At 38.4% G+C, this 13346-nt stretch overlaps 1 protein-coding gene across 1 annotated transcript; it reads left to right on the forward strand.

Moving 5' to 3' along the window:
- Positions 1-501: 501 nt before the first annotated feature.
- KRT26 (keratin 26) lies at positions 502-13077 on the forward strand. Its single transcript, XM_044003886.1, has 8 exons — positions 502-951; positions 1827-1909; positions 5167-5323; positions 5445-5606; positions 5701-5826; positions 8123-8340; positions 10741-10808; positions 12763-13077. Exons 1-8 carry the CDS (start codon positions 502-504, stop codon positions 12912-12914), a joined length of 1416 nt encoding a protein of 471 aa, XP_043859821.1. The 3' UTR covers positions 12915-13077.
- Positions 13078-13346: the final 269 nt, after the last annotated feature.

Raw genomic sequence — 13346 nt, forward strand, 5'->3', positions numbered from 1 at the left:
AGAGACAGCATTTGAAACCAGGTCCCCTGACGTCAAATTCAGCACCCTTTCCATTAGGAAGCCAACATTAATAAGAGAAGACAATGAAGATACTGTTGAGAAGATGAGAAAAGGCAGCCAACATTTATCATTCCAGCTCCTGCTTCTTTTCATGTGAAACAATATATAGTATCTATTGGAGAGGTCTAAGAATGGATGTGATTACTCATCTTAAACTCTGAAGGTTGGGGCAGTAACCTAGAATTACTCCACCTGGCACCTTTTTAATATAGAAAAAATACCCTCCAGGCATCTTTCCACCTACAAGTGGGCAATATTTAAAATCAAACAATTTATGGAAACTGATAATTAGGCAGAAAATAGCGTTTTACTAGACATCGGCTTAATTAAGACCGAAGTGCCTTGCCAATAGGATATAAAAAGGCGAATGCCGCCTGGCGCTGCATACTTTGACTCTTCGCTCTTCTCCGGGAAAGGGTTGCCCATCTATCCTGACGCACCATGTCCTTTCGCCTCTCTAGTGGTTCCCGGAGGATTTGCTCTCGCCCTGGGTCTGTGAGGCTGTCGAGCTGTGGATCTGGCTTTGGTGCTGGAAATCCATGTGGTGGTGGTGGCTCTGGTGTGGGGAGTAGTTTTTCTAGTTCGCTGGTGGGAGCCTCATCTGGAGGGAGCTATTGTGGGAACCTCAGTGGGAGCTTGGGAAACGGTGTCTGTGCGGGCTTTCTGGGAAATGAAAATGGGCTGCTCTCTGGCAACGAAAAAGTAACCATGCAGAACCTGAATGACCGCTTGGCTTCCTATCTTGAAAACGTGAAGGCTTTGGAGGAAGCAAATGCAGATTTAGAACAGAAGATAAAAGAATGGTACGAAAAATTTGGCCCTGGCTCCTGCCGGGGTCTTGATCATGACTATAGCAGATATTTTCCGATAATTGAAGACCTTAGAAGTCAGGTAAGAAATCAACATTCGCGTACTTTTCCATTCATTTTGATGGGGTGTAGAGTGTGGGACTTGAATCCAGAGGGACCTGAGTTCCAATCCTGCTTTTAATCATAAACAAGTCACTCATCCTCCCAGCCTCAGTTTCCTCATTTGTAAAATGGGAATAATAATAATAGCAAATGCATCATGAGGATCAAATGAGAAAGTGCATGTGAAGCATTTTGGATAGTTTAATGCGCTGTGTAAATGTCAACTATTATTATTTTAGGAGTTATTTGAGAAGGGGGAAAATGGAGTGAGAAGAGTATTATGATATAGAAGGTGCCCTGAAATTTGAAATCAGAAGTTGTTGTTATTGTTCAGCCATGTCCAACTCATTAATTTGACCCCATATGGGGTTTTCTTGGCCAGTGGTTTGCCATTTCCTTCTCCAGGTCATGTTACAGATGAGAAGACTGAGGCAAACAAGGTTAAGTGACATGCCCAGGGTCACACAGCTAGTGAGTGTCTGAGAGCAGATTTTAACTCAGGAAGATGAATCTTCCTGACTTCAGGCCTGGTAGTCTATCCACTTCGACAACTAGCTGCAAGGTATTTTCCTAGCATTTATCTACTAAAGTCTCAGACACTTGGTACAGGGACCCCGCCCCCACCTCCAATGCTGACAAAACCATAGACCTTTCCCTTGTTTACATATTGCATGCAGAAATATCAACCAATTTTGTGCAAGAATGAAAAAAAAATTAACTACTAAAAAGCTATTTCAGAGACTAAGAAAATTCTAAATGACTTTTGCATCTGAAAGACTGTTTGACTTTTATTTCCTAAGTCTTCAACATGTTGAATCCATAAAGAGATACTTGACCTACTCAATCATTTCCTAGATCATTTCTGCCACTGCCTGCAATGCCAATATTGTTCTGCAGAACGACAATGCCAGACTGACCGCAGATGACTTCAGACTGAAGTAAGTACAGACCCAGAAGGAACTTGAAAGGGAAGCAAGGAACAAGCATTTGTGAAGTACCTACTATGTGCCAAGTACTGTGCTTTACAAATATTATATCATTTGATTCTCACAACAACCCGTGGGTGCTATTATGATCTGTTTCCTCATCAGTAAAATCGGAATAATAATAGCACCTAACTCCCAGAGTTGTTGTGAGGTTCAAGTAAGATAATAACTCTAAAGTGCTTAGCACCATGCCTGGCACATTGTCATTATTCAGTCATATCCATCTCTTCATGGCCTTGTGAACCAACTGTCCACGGGGTTTTCTTGACAAAAATACCGGAGTGGTTTTCCATTTCCTTCTCTGGCTTCATGCAGGCAGGAGTTAAGTGACTTGTCCAAGGTCACACAACTAATACGTCTGAGATCAGATTTCTTTGTGACTCTAGTACCAGTGCTCTATCCACTGTGCCACCCAGTTGTGAGCCTGGCACATAGTAAATGCTATAGTGATGTCAGCTATTATTATCCCCATTTTACAATTGAGAAAACTGAGGCAGACAGGGGTTAAGTGGCTTGCCTAGGCTCACACAGTTAGTAAGTGTCTAAGGCTAGATTTGAACTCAGGTCTTCCTCACTCCAAGGCCAGTACACTATCTACTGTAAAACCTAGCACATAACTTACATTTTTTACTCCTCTCCATTATTTATGATGAGGATGTTCTTCAGAGGCAAGGTCATAAAGGAGAGTGCTGAACTTGAGGTCAGGGAGATCGGTTCAAATCCAGCTCCTGACAGTTTCTAGCTTTATGATCATGGGCAGATCATTTAACCTCCCTGAGCCTTAATTTCCTTATCTGCAAAATGAGGATAATGATACCTGTCATACCTACATCATTGCGTTGTTGTGAGACCCGAATGAGCTAATGTTTGTAAAGAGCTTTGCAGACATTAAAGCTTCCTATAAATGACAGCTATTACTATTTGGAATGCAAATTAGATCATCAGGAGAATGAGATTCACAAGTTTTGAAAAAACGATGAATGTTTTCAATCTTTAAAAGCTCAACTGGAAATAACCCCTATTACACAGTTACAGCTCTGGATAGATTATAAGACATGAACTTGATGTAATGTAATTATGCCATGAGGAAATCATAAACACAAAAAGAAATATAGGAAGTTTCTTATAAAGAGTGAAGAAAATGAATAAAATAATAACCACAAAATGTTAAAGGCATTGTTGTTGTTGTTCAGTCATTTATCAATCATGTCTGACTCTTTGTCACCCCATTTGGGGTTTTCTTGGTAATGATACTGGAGGGGTTTGCCATTTCCTTCTCCAGTTCATTTTACAGATGAGGAAACTGAGGCAAACAGAGTTAAGTGACTTGCCCAGGGTCACCCAGCTAGTGAGCATCTGAGGCATAGTAGACTTTAAAAGGGAATATGGAATTATATAATACATTTAGGCTTATTACTTCTAACAGTCTATATTCAAAAATATGAGGCTTTAATTTTTTTAAATTTAATGCTTTTTTGAAGGCCAGATATGGTGGCAGACAGCTACATTTCCAGCTATGAAAAAGGCATTAAATGAGGAGGGTGGAACACATGAGCCAGAAAGTTCTGGACTGCAGTAGATTGTCAATTTAGTGCCCATAACAAAGTCGGACATTAATATGGTGACCCCCTAGGATCTGAGGATAGCAGGTTGACTAAGGAGGGAAAAACACACAAATCATAAAAAAAGAGCAGGTCAAATTCTAGAGCCAGAGTGAGGCTGGGTATGAGTAGCCCCTGCACTCCTAGCCTAGGTGAGGTAGGAAGTCTTTAATAATTAATTTTGAAACACTTTATTGCATAGTGTAAAGAAGGTCTTGGAGTCAAAAAGACCTGGGTGCAGGTACTTTCTACTTATATATGTGACCATAGGTTAATATCTAACCTCTTAAGTAGCCTTAAGTGCTGTTAAGTACTTAAGAATATAAATTGTGGAGGAGAGATGATCTGTATCAGTGAAGGGAGTTTCCACACTGGGAGGTCCTTTGGGGGAGGTGGGGGGGGGGACTTGTGATTTTATTAGTTTAGGGAACTCTTGGAGTGGAAAGTCCCTCTATCTGTGCAAACCAAAAACAGTTCTACCCTCTATAGTCTTGGAGAGTTGCCTGGGACCCTGAGACATTAAATGTCTTTCACAGGGTCCTTTGGCCAGTAGGTATCAGAGGTAGTAATTCCTTGCACCAGTGAAATCCCAGATCAAACCAAAACACACACACACACACACACACACACATCCTACATTATTATGTATCCAATAATTATACTAGCAATACATGAATAGGAAGCTGCTTATTGTATTAAAAGGAGCCCTGGATTTAGAGTCAGAAGACCCAGGTTTGAACCTCTGATCTTCTACTTAGGGTAAGTCATTGAATTTTTCATTACATGAGTTGTTGATCTGCAACAGAAGAGGGAGTTTTCATACCAGGATTTCCCTACGCTGATGAAATTATAGCATAATCATAACATAAGAGGCCCCTAAGGCCCCAAAACATTTTATTCACAGTACTCCACCACGAGGAAGAAATGATTCAAAAGCAAAAACAGTCTCTATATTAAACTCAACATTACCAGAATGTATACCTAGGGATCAGGAAGCTAGGTGGTGCCATAGTACACAGAGAGCCAGGCCTATACTCAGAATCATCTTCCTGAGTTCAAATCTGACCTCAAACACTTCCTGGCTGTGTGACCCTGACCAAGTCACTTAACCATTTGCTTCAGTTTGCTTCAGTTCCTCATCTGTAAAATGAGCTGGAGAAGGAAATAGCAACCCACTCCAGTATCTTGGTCAAAAAAAAAAAAATGGGGGTCACAGAGAGTCAGACACAACTGAAAAACTACCGAACAACAACACCACAATACCTAGGGATGAGGACCAGACCTGTGATTTCAGTGCTATAGGACAGGGCTTCTTAAACTTTTTCCACTTGCAACCCCTTTTCACCCCAGAAATTTTTACATGACCTTGGATATATAGGTATATAAAATAGGTATACATAACTTTTTATTGTTGCCAAAATTTTCACAACCCCCACATTCAGTTGTGTGATCCCAATGTCAAACTATCTTTAGAGTTTTCCATAATAAGGAACTTAAACGCGAGTTTCACTTCTATAAATCCCAACATGTAAAATATCATGGGGAGCCAATGGTGGGTTTTGCAATCCTCTTGGCCCTGCAGACTCAAGTACTTTAATATCCTTTAAGGTATGAAAATGAGGTGGCCCTGCACCAGAGCGTGGAGGCTGACATCAATGGGCTCCGAAGGGTGTTGGATGAGATGACCTTGTGCACCACAGATCTGGAGATCCAGTATGAAACATTCAATGAAGAGCTAACTTTCCTCAAAAAGAACCACGAGGAGGTAGGAGGCTCAGCAGAGGCAACCCTACTCAGTTCTTGATTCTCATCCCCAAGCAAAAAGTTCATTTGGGAGAAATGCATTTCCCCACATCATCCAGCATGAGCATCTTCATCTGTTTCAGGAAATGAAAGTTCTGCAGTGTGCTGCTGGTGGGAATGTGAGTGTGGAGATGAATGCAGCCCCAGGAGTGGACCTCACTGTTCTGCTGAACAACATGAGAGCCGAGTATGAAGATTTAGCTGAGCAGAATCGCAAAGATGCTGAAGCCTGGTTCAATGAAAAGGTAAATATCTCTGGGAGAATGAGACAACTGGTAGCTCCCTTGAAGCAGTCCTATTAATTATGGAGAACAAACCATCCTGTTCATTACGTTTCAGAGTGCATCACTGCAACAGCAAATCTCAGACGATGTTGGTGCAGCCACGGCAGCCCGGAATGAACTTACCGAATTGAAACGCAATCTCCAAACCCTAGAGATTGAACTCCAGTCTGTCATGGCCATGGTATGTGAGTATTGTCATCAAAGTAACTTTAGTTTCAATTATTTCCTCCATACATCCTGCAACTTCATATTCCAAAAGCACAGATCTGAACATATGACACACCCCACCTCAACAATCTTCAATAGCTCCTCATTGCCTCTAGGGATTAGATTTTACTCCCTTTGGCCCCAAAAAGTCAAACCCAGAGCAATGGGATGGGTTTAAAAGAAACAAGTTTTGGGGGCAGCTAGGTGGTGCAGTGGATAGAGCACTGGCCCTGAATTCAGGAGTATCTGAGTTCAAATCTGGCCTCAGACCCTTGACACTTACTAGCTGTGTGACCCTGGGCAAGTCACTTAACCCTCATTGCCCCACCAAAAAATAAAAAATTAAATTAAATTTAAATTTAAAAAAAATAAAAAATAAAAGAAACAAGTTTAGACTTGACAGCAGGAAAAAACTTTCTAATAATAAGAGCCTTCCAACAGTGGAATAAGCTGCCATAAGAGATGGTAGGTTCTCCATATTTGGAAGTTTTCAACCAGAGGCTGAACCTTCCCTCGTTTGGCATGTTAGATTGGGGAGTCCTTTTGTGAATCAGTTGGGCTAGGAGGCTGCTGATGTCCCTTCCAATTCTCAAATTCTACGATTCTCTGGTGCCCTGTCCCTTACTCTCTCCTCCTTAAAATTACTTTGTCTTTCTTGGTATATACTTTCTATTTATGCACATGCATGCAGGTTACACACCTCCGATTCTATCTGCTCTTCATGGGGTTTTGTTATTCAGTTCTTTTTTCAGTCATGTCTTATGCTTCATGACCCTATTTGAGGTTTTCTTGGCAAAGATACTGGAATGGTTTTCCATTTCCTTCTCCAGCTTATTTTACAAATGAGGAAACTGAAACAAACAGGATGAAGTGACTTGCCCAGAGTCACAGAACTAATAAGTGTCTGAGGCTGGATTTGAACTCAGGAAGATGAGTCTTCCTAACTCCAGGCCTGACAATATGTCCACTGTGCCTTGTAATCCCAGTGCCTACCACCACTTCTGGCACAAAATAGATACTTAACAGAAATTCTTTGGATTGAATTGTCAAAGAGTACAACTAAGTCCCAATTAGTGTGGATAACGAATTCCCTGAAATGGTTGATACATATTGATTTACGTTGAGCTAAAACCAATTACCATATTTTCCATCTATAACTTTGAATAGTGCAAATTCAAATACAAATAACTACTTCAAGGGATTCATTTTTATTTCACTTATTTAAAGTTTTGAGTTCCAAATTCTATCCCTCTCTCATTCCCTCCCTACCCTCCCTCTTCCTTGAGGTGGTAAGCAATCAGATATAGGTTATACATGTGCAACTATGTAAAATATTACCATATTAGTCATTTTATATAAAAAGACTTCAAGGAAAAAAACAGAGAGAAAATGCAAAATAGCATGCTTCAGTCTGTGTTCAATCAATATCAGTTCTTTCTCTGGAGGTGGATAGTATGCTTTATCATTAATCCTTTGAGATTGTCATTGTATTGCTGAAAGTAATTAAGTCATTCACAATTGCTCAAAGAACAATAAGGCTGTCACTGTGCATAATTTTCTCCTGGTTCTGCTCACTTCACTGTACATCAATTCATATAAGTCTTTCCAGGTTTTTCTGAAATTATCCTGCTTGTCATTTCTTATAGCACAATAATATTCCATCACAATCATATACCACAGCTTGTTTAGTCATTCCCCATTTGATGGGCATTCCTTCCATTTCCAGTTCTTAACCACCACAAAGAGTTGCTATAAATATTTTTGTACATTTTTTTTCTCTTTTTCACAGTATTGTTAACTGTTTCCCTCCATACTATTCCCTTCCCCATGATATTTACTCTCTATTATCTATCTTCTTTCACCCTATCCCTCCTCAAAGGGGATTTGCTTCTGACTGCCCGCTCCCCCAATTTGCCCTCTCTTCTTTCACCCCTCCCTCCTTATCCCCTTCCCCTTCAAGGGATTCATTATTAGAGCCAATTGGGACCTATTTGTACATTTAAAACTGATCACAAACATCATTGCTGTTGCATCCTCAAAGCTACAAAGAAAAATTTAAAATGGAAAGGAAGTAGGAAATTTTAATTTAGAAAAATTTTAACAAAGAAAAATATTTAAAATCTTACTAAGATTTCTGATGGAAATGCAAATGTTTAGTCTTCCTACATTAAACAAATATTTTTGGTTTGAAGATGTACAAGAAAAAAATTAAAAGCCTGTTGCTTCCATTTTGTACATTTAGCGTGTTATTTTATTTATTTTAATTTCAGAAACATTCCTATGAGTGTTCCCTGGCAGAGACAGAAGGAAACTACTGTCTTCAACTATCCCAGATCCAGGACCAGATTGGGGCCCTGGAAGATCAGCTGCAACAGATCCGAACTGAAACTGAAAGCCAGAAGGTGGAATATGAGCAGCTCTTAGATATCAAGATCTACTTAGAAAAAGAAATCGAAACCTACTGCTGCTTGATCGATGGAGAAGAAGGGTAAAGAGGAGTTAGGGATAGAAGAAAGCGAATGGATCTGGGGACTTCATTGAGGGAAACTCCCCTCACCAATGCAGATTGCTAACCTCCTGGGTGACTTTTAGCCTAAGAGAGAGTTATCTAAGTCTCTGAGAGTTTAAATGACTTGTCCCAGTGTCATACAACAAACATACATAGGCAGATCTTGAAACCCAGGTCTTTCTAGCTTCAGCAGCTACATCTTGCTCTCTCTGAAGGCAGGAATCTCTCTATTGGGCAGGAACAGGACTTGTAAAAAGAACAAGTCCTGATCAAATTGGATGTTTGTTTTGGTCTGGACCTGTGTTCTCAGAGCTGGAAGGAACTCCTTGTGTAGAAAAGCATCTCCAATTAGGCAGAGTAACTTAACTTATCTACAACATAAAGTAGTCTAAGAGAATAAGTATCTAGGGGCTTTGAGACATTAAGTTATTCATTTGTGGTTACATAGCTGGGATAGGTCAGAGTCAGGACTGTAGCCCAGGTCTTCTGACTCCAGGATTGGCCTTCTAGCCTCTATTCCACATTGTCTTAGCCCAAGCAAAAGATGATGCCACTTTGATAGTTGGTGTTTATATATAATGTATAAAAAATAAAAAATGCTTCATTTAATTAGATCCTCCCAAGAAAACTGTGAGGTAGGTAGTGCAGGTATCATTTACGTATAAGAAAGCTGAGGCAGAGAGGTAATGTTACTTTCTGAGGGTCATGTAGTCAGGATTTGAACCCAGGTCTTTTAATTCTAAATCTAAATCTAGTGGTCCTTCCATGATACGTATATATTGCGTTTGTGTGTATGTATACTATGTATATTGTATGCATATGCATATGCATATATATGTATATAAATACAGATATATAAACTATATTCGTATAAATATTTCATATATACATTCTATATAAATGCCCATGTGTGTAAGCATGTAACTCACACGTTTACATATGTAATGTGTACATGCAAATCTATTAATACAAACACATAGATACATGTTTGTGTTTACATGTAATATATTATCTATTATATAGGTATATATGCAGAATATAGTCAGGATTTGAACCCAGGTCTTTTAATTCCAAATCCAAATCTATTGGTCCTTCCATGATAACATATATATATATATAAAATCTATTTATATTTGTGTAAATATAAAAATTTTCATATATGCATTATATATAAATATGTATATACATACTTATATTTTACATGTATAATTTATGTGTAAATATACATAAATATAGACATAAATACATATTAGTGTTTATAGAACATATAATATTATCTCATATATATGTTTATATGAAGGTGTCCCAAAATTCTTAGTGTAGGTTAGATTTTGGGAACTACATATATAGGTGTGTGTATGTATATTTATATATTTTAATGGATTTTTTATATTTTAAAAGGAATTTATACTCTAACAGGGTAGACATGTGAATAAATAGGTTCATAAAACTTCTACAAATTAGAAGGAAAGTAATCTTAGATGGGAAGGCTCCAGTAGCTAAAAGGGGCAGGAGGAAGGGTTAGGAAAGACATCCCATAGAGGATGGCATTTGAACTGTCTTGAAGGAAGTCACCTTGGCCAAGGTGGTTTATACAATTTGTAAGTTACCACCAAAGCTGGAATAAGAACCCAGGTCCTAGAACTACAACTCCATAGCTGTCTCTGCTATATCAACACTGCTCCCCTATTGTTATCTTTTTCTGTGTGTGTGTGTGTGTGTGTGTGTGTGTGTGTGTGTGTGTGTGTGTCTTGCCTTCCCAAACAGATTGTAATTTCCTGGAGGGCAGGTATTGTGTCTTAAATTTTTTTATTCTCCTATAGTGCCTAGTACACCACTTTGCATATAGTAGCATGCATTCAACAAATATTTTATGGATATATTTTATCTTCTATCATAATCATTTCCAGGCGCAGCCCTCAGCACCTCCTCATTGAACCCTCCTTTATAAAGAAGAGTCACTGTTAAGTAAAGATGACTTATTCGGAGCCCATATTTGACAAAGTATACAACATTCTGCCTACATGATTCCCCATCTCTGTGCCAAGAAGGAACTATGCATTAAACAATTTTTGATTGATTGATCAAAATAAGCGAATTAGAACTTTGCAGTGTTGAGTTATTGTCCTACCCAATGAGACATGGGCTCTAGTTCTACTGATAAAATGATTTACGAGTCTAAACCTTCTTGTCACAGAAGATCTTGTGTTATTCAATTTACCTGTTAAAAAGCTGATTAAGTATACAGACACACAGAGAGAAGCAACAGGCAGGAAAATCCTAATGAAATTAGATTTCTATAGACTTCTTACTTGCCAGGTTTGTTTCTGGATTCCCTAATGTAAGAATTAATGAGCACAAACCTTCTTTCCTTCACAGAGCCTGCAAATCTGCATGTCAGAAATCAAAAGGTTATGGAATGACAAAGTCAGAAAATCAAGTCAAAGGTATTTAAAATTTTTCTTTAATTGGGGATAACTATGTGTTCAAATTCAAGATGGATCTCATCAAAGTCTCTGTCAAAATAAATTATTTCTATTTTAAGAAAAAGATAGTCCTTCCTCCACTAAATTTATCTACATCATAAATACAGTATGGTCATTATTATAGGTATATTATTATATGACTATTTGTCATCTATTCAGGGGTATTTGGTCAGAGCAAATTTGAGCAAACCCTAAAGTCCCTAAACAGGGACTCACATAAAAGTCTTATTGACCTAGGACTTTGTCATTTCCAAAGTCTGATATAATTGTCTTTGCCAAAGTTTGATATAAATGTCATTTTAGCACAAATTAGGATTAGGGAAACAAGGTGAGATGTCAAAGAAGTGACCTTTCTTTGTTTCAAGTCCAGATCATCTAAGGTCCACCTTTGACAGAGCACTAATTTTATATAATTGTGCAAGTGCCATAATCAGGGAGGCAAAGCAATTGATCTTTATGGACAGAGAGGCAGCAGCTCTTGATTTTCAATAGCCTTAATGTGTTTGACTACAAAGAAATGGTTTTGTAGTGTTTTGAAGTCACAGAGATTCAGAACATCTGGACATGGCTTTATTAAAGGCTAGTCCATTAACAACAACAACAACGATGGTGATGATTATTATTAAATATTTATATAACACTTTAATGTTTGCAAAACACTTTACAAAGATTATTTCATTCGACCCTCACAATAGCCCTATGAGGTATCCCCATTATACAGATGAAGAACCTGAGGCTGAGGATAATTAAGTGACTTGCCCAGGATAACACAGATATATTAAATTGAAATCCACAGATCTTTTTTAGCCTAGCTGTTGTCTAACCATGTCTCCTTCAATGGACCATAGTCTCAGACCAAAAGAGCTAATTTGATCTTGTGCTACATTAAAAGAAGATAGCTTAATAAGGAGGCGATCATCCTTCTGGTCTCTGCTCAGAGTTGTGATATTTAAAAAGTTCAAGAGACACTTACTAGCTTTGTGACCCTTGGCAAGTCACTTAACCTTCATTGCCCCGAAGGAAAAAAGAAAAAGAAAAAAGTTCAAAAGACATAATTTCAGGGTAAAAGAGGTCAGTGGCACTCTCAAATGCCAAAGACAAATCATGGCAATGGGCTCACAGCTTTTATGCCCTTGGAAGAGGAGTGTTCCTGAGGGTAGTAATCAATTCTGACTGGTTAACAATTAATGAGAGAATAAATATTACAACTAGGGGCTGGACCTATTCTAATGAACTTTGACTATGTCATTTAATTCTAGACTGCCATGCCTTAGGCAAAGTAGTCAAAGAATTTATCCCCACCCAAACCTGAATAGAACACAATGGGCTTCCACACCTGTGTGGGGTCTGAACAAGATTGTTACAAAAGTTAATCCAATTTCATTATCAGTAATGTCCTTCAGAGCCTAAACTTTTGAAATAAGAACTTTAGAGAAAGGGGGAACTCTGAATCTCACCAAACCATTAGTTATTAGTAATCATTTCTCTTTGTTCAAATCTGAGAAAAGAGATGAATAAGTGAGAGAGAATGCAGGGAAGGAAAACCAAGTTGGTGAATGGCCTTGAGTCCATGACTACAGAAAAAGTAGTTGAAGAGAAATTATAATTCTGCATACACATGGGAGGTCACAAGACTCTTGCAGTAAAGGGTTGTGGTTACTTTATTTTGCACTTTTAATTGTCTATTAATACAAAGAAACTATCAGTGGATAAAAGTTTGTCCTGCATCTCAATAACCATCATTTTAAATCAATGTATTTTTATGTATGACAAAAAATGCCCTATCCCAAATGCATCATATTCAGAGTCAGATACAAAAATGGGACTGATTCTCATGTCCACCCCCCCATGATCTGATGGTCTCATTGGAAAATGACCTACATGAGAGCTAATACTATGTTTGATTCATTTCTAGACTCAGCACAAAGCACTGTGGTCAAAACAGTTGTTGAGGAAAGAGATCCAAATGGTCCAGTCCTTTCCGTGAAGGTCCACTCGGTTGAAGAAAAGTCTTCTAAGATAAGCAACATTACAATGGAACAGAGGGTGCCTTCTAAAGCACCATGAGGCTGATGAATGAAAAATTTCATAGGTGAAGTAACATACTCCCTGCCAGCTCTCTAAGACCAGAAGTTACAGAGAAGATGCCAGCCTGCCAGCCTTTTCTATATCAGTGAAATCACCAGTCTGGTCAACCAAAAACAAAATTAAAAACAAACAAAAATAACAAAAGGAAATGGTTTCTGCTCCTGAAAATAAAAGTTTCTAGAAATGTCTCTCTGTCCTTCCTTTGCACTTGTTCTTGGCATATACACTTTTTTTAAAAAGTAATAAAACCTTACTCCTTTTATGCTTTGATTTCAATAAATTTTCTTCTGTTGCAAGTCAGTTTTGGTGATCCTGGATATTTTAAATCCCCTTGCCTTATTGCTACCCCCCCCAAAAAAAATCCCAAAAGGTCCATACCAGGGACAGAATAGAAAATAAACATGGGACTTC

Source organism: Dromiciops gliroides, chromosome 4 (genome assembly GCF_019393635.1).
Source record: "Dromiciops gliroides isolate mDroGli1 chromosome 4, mDroGli1.pri, whole genome shotgun sequence".
Lineage (NCBI taxonomy): Eukaryota > Metazoa > Chordata > Mammalia > Microbiotheria > Microbiotheriidae > Dromiciops > Dromiciops gliroides.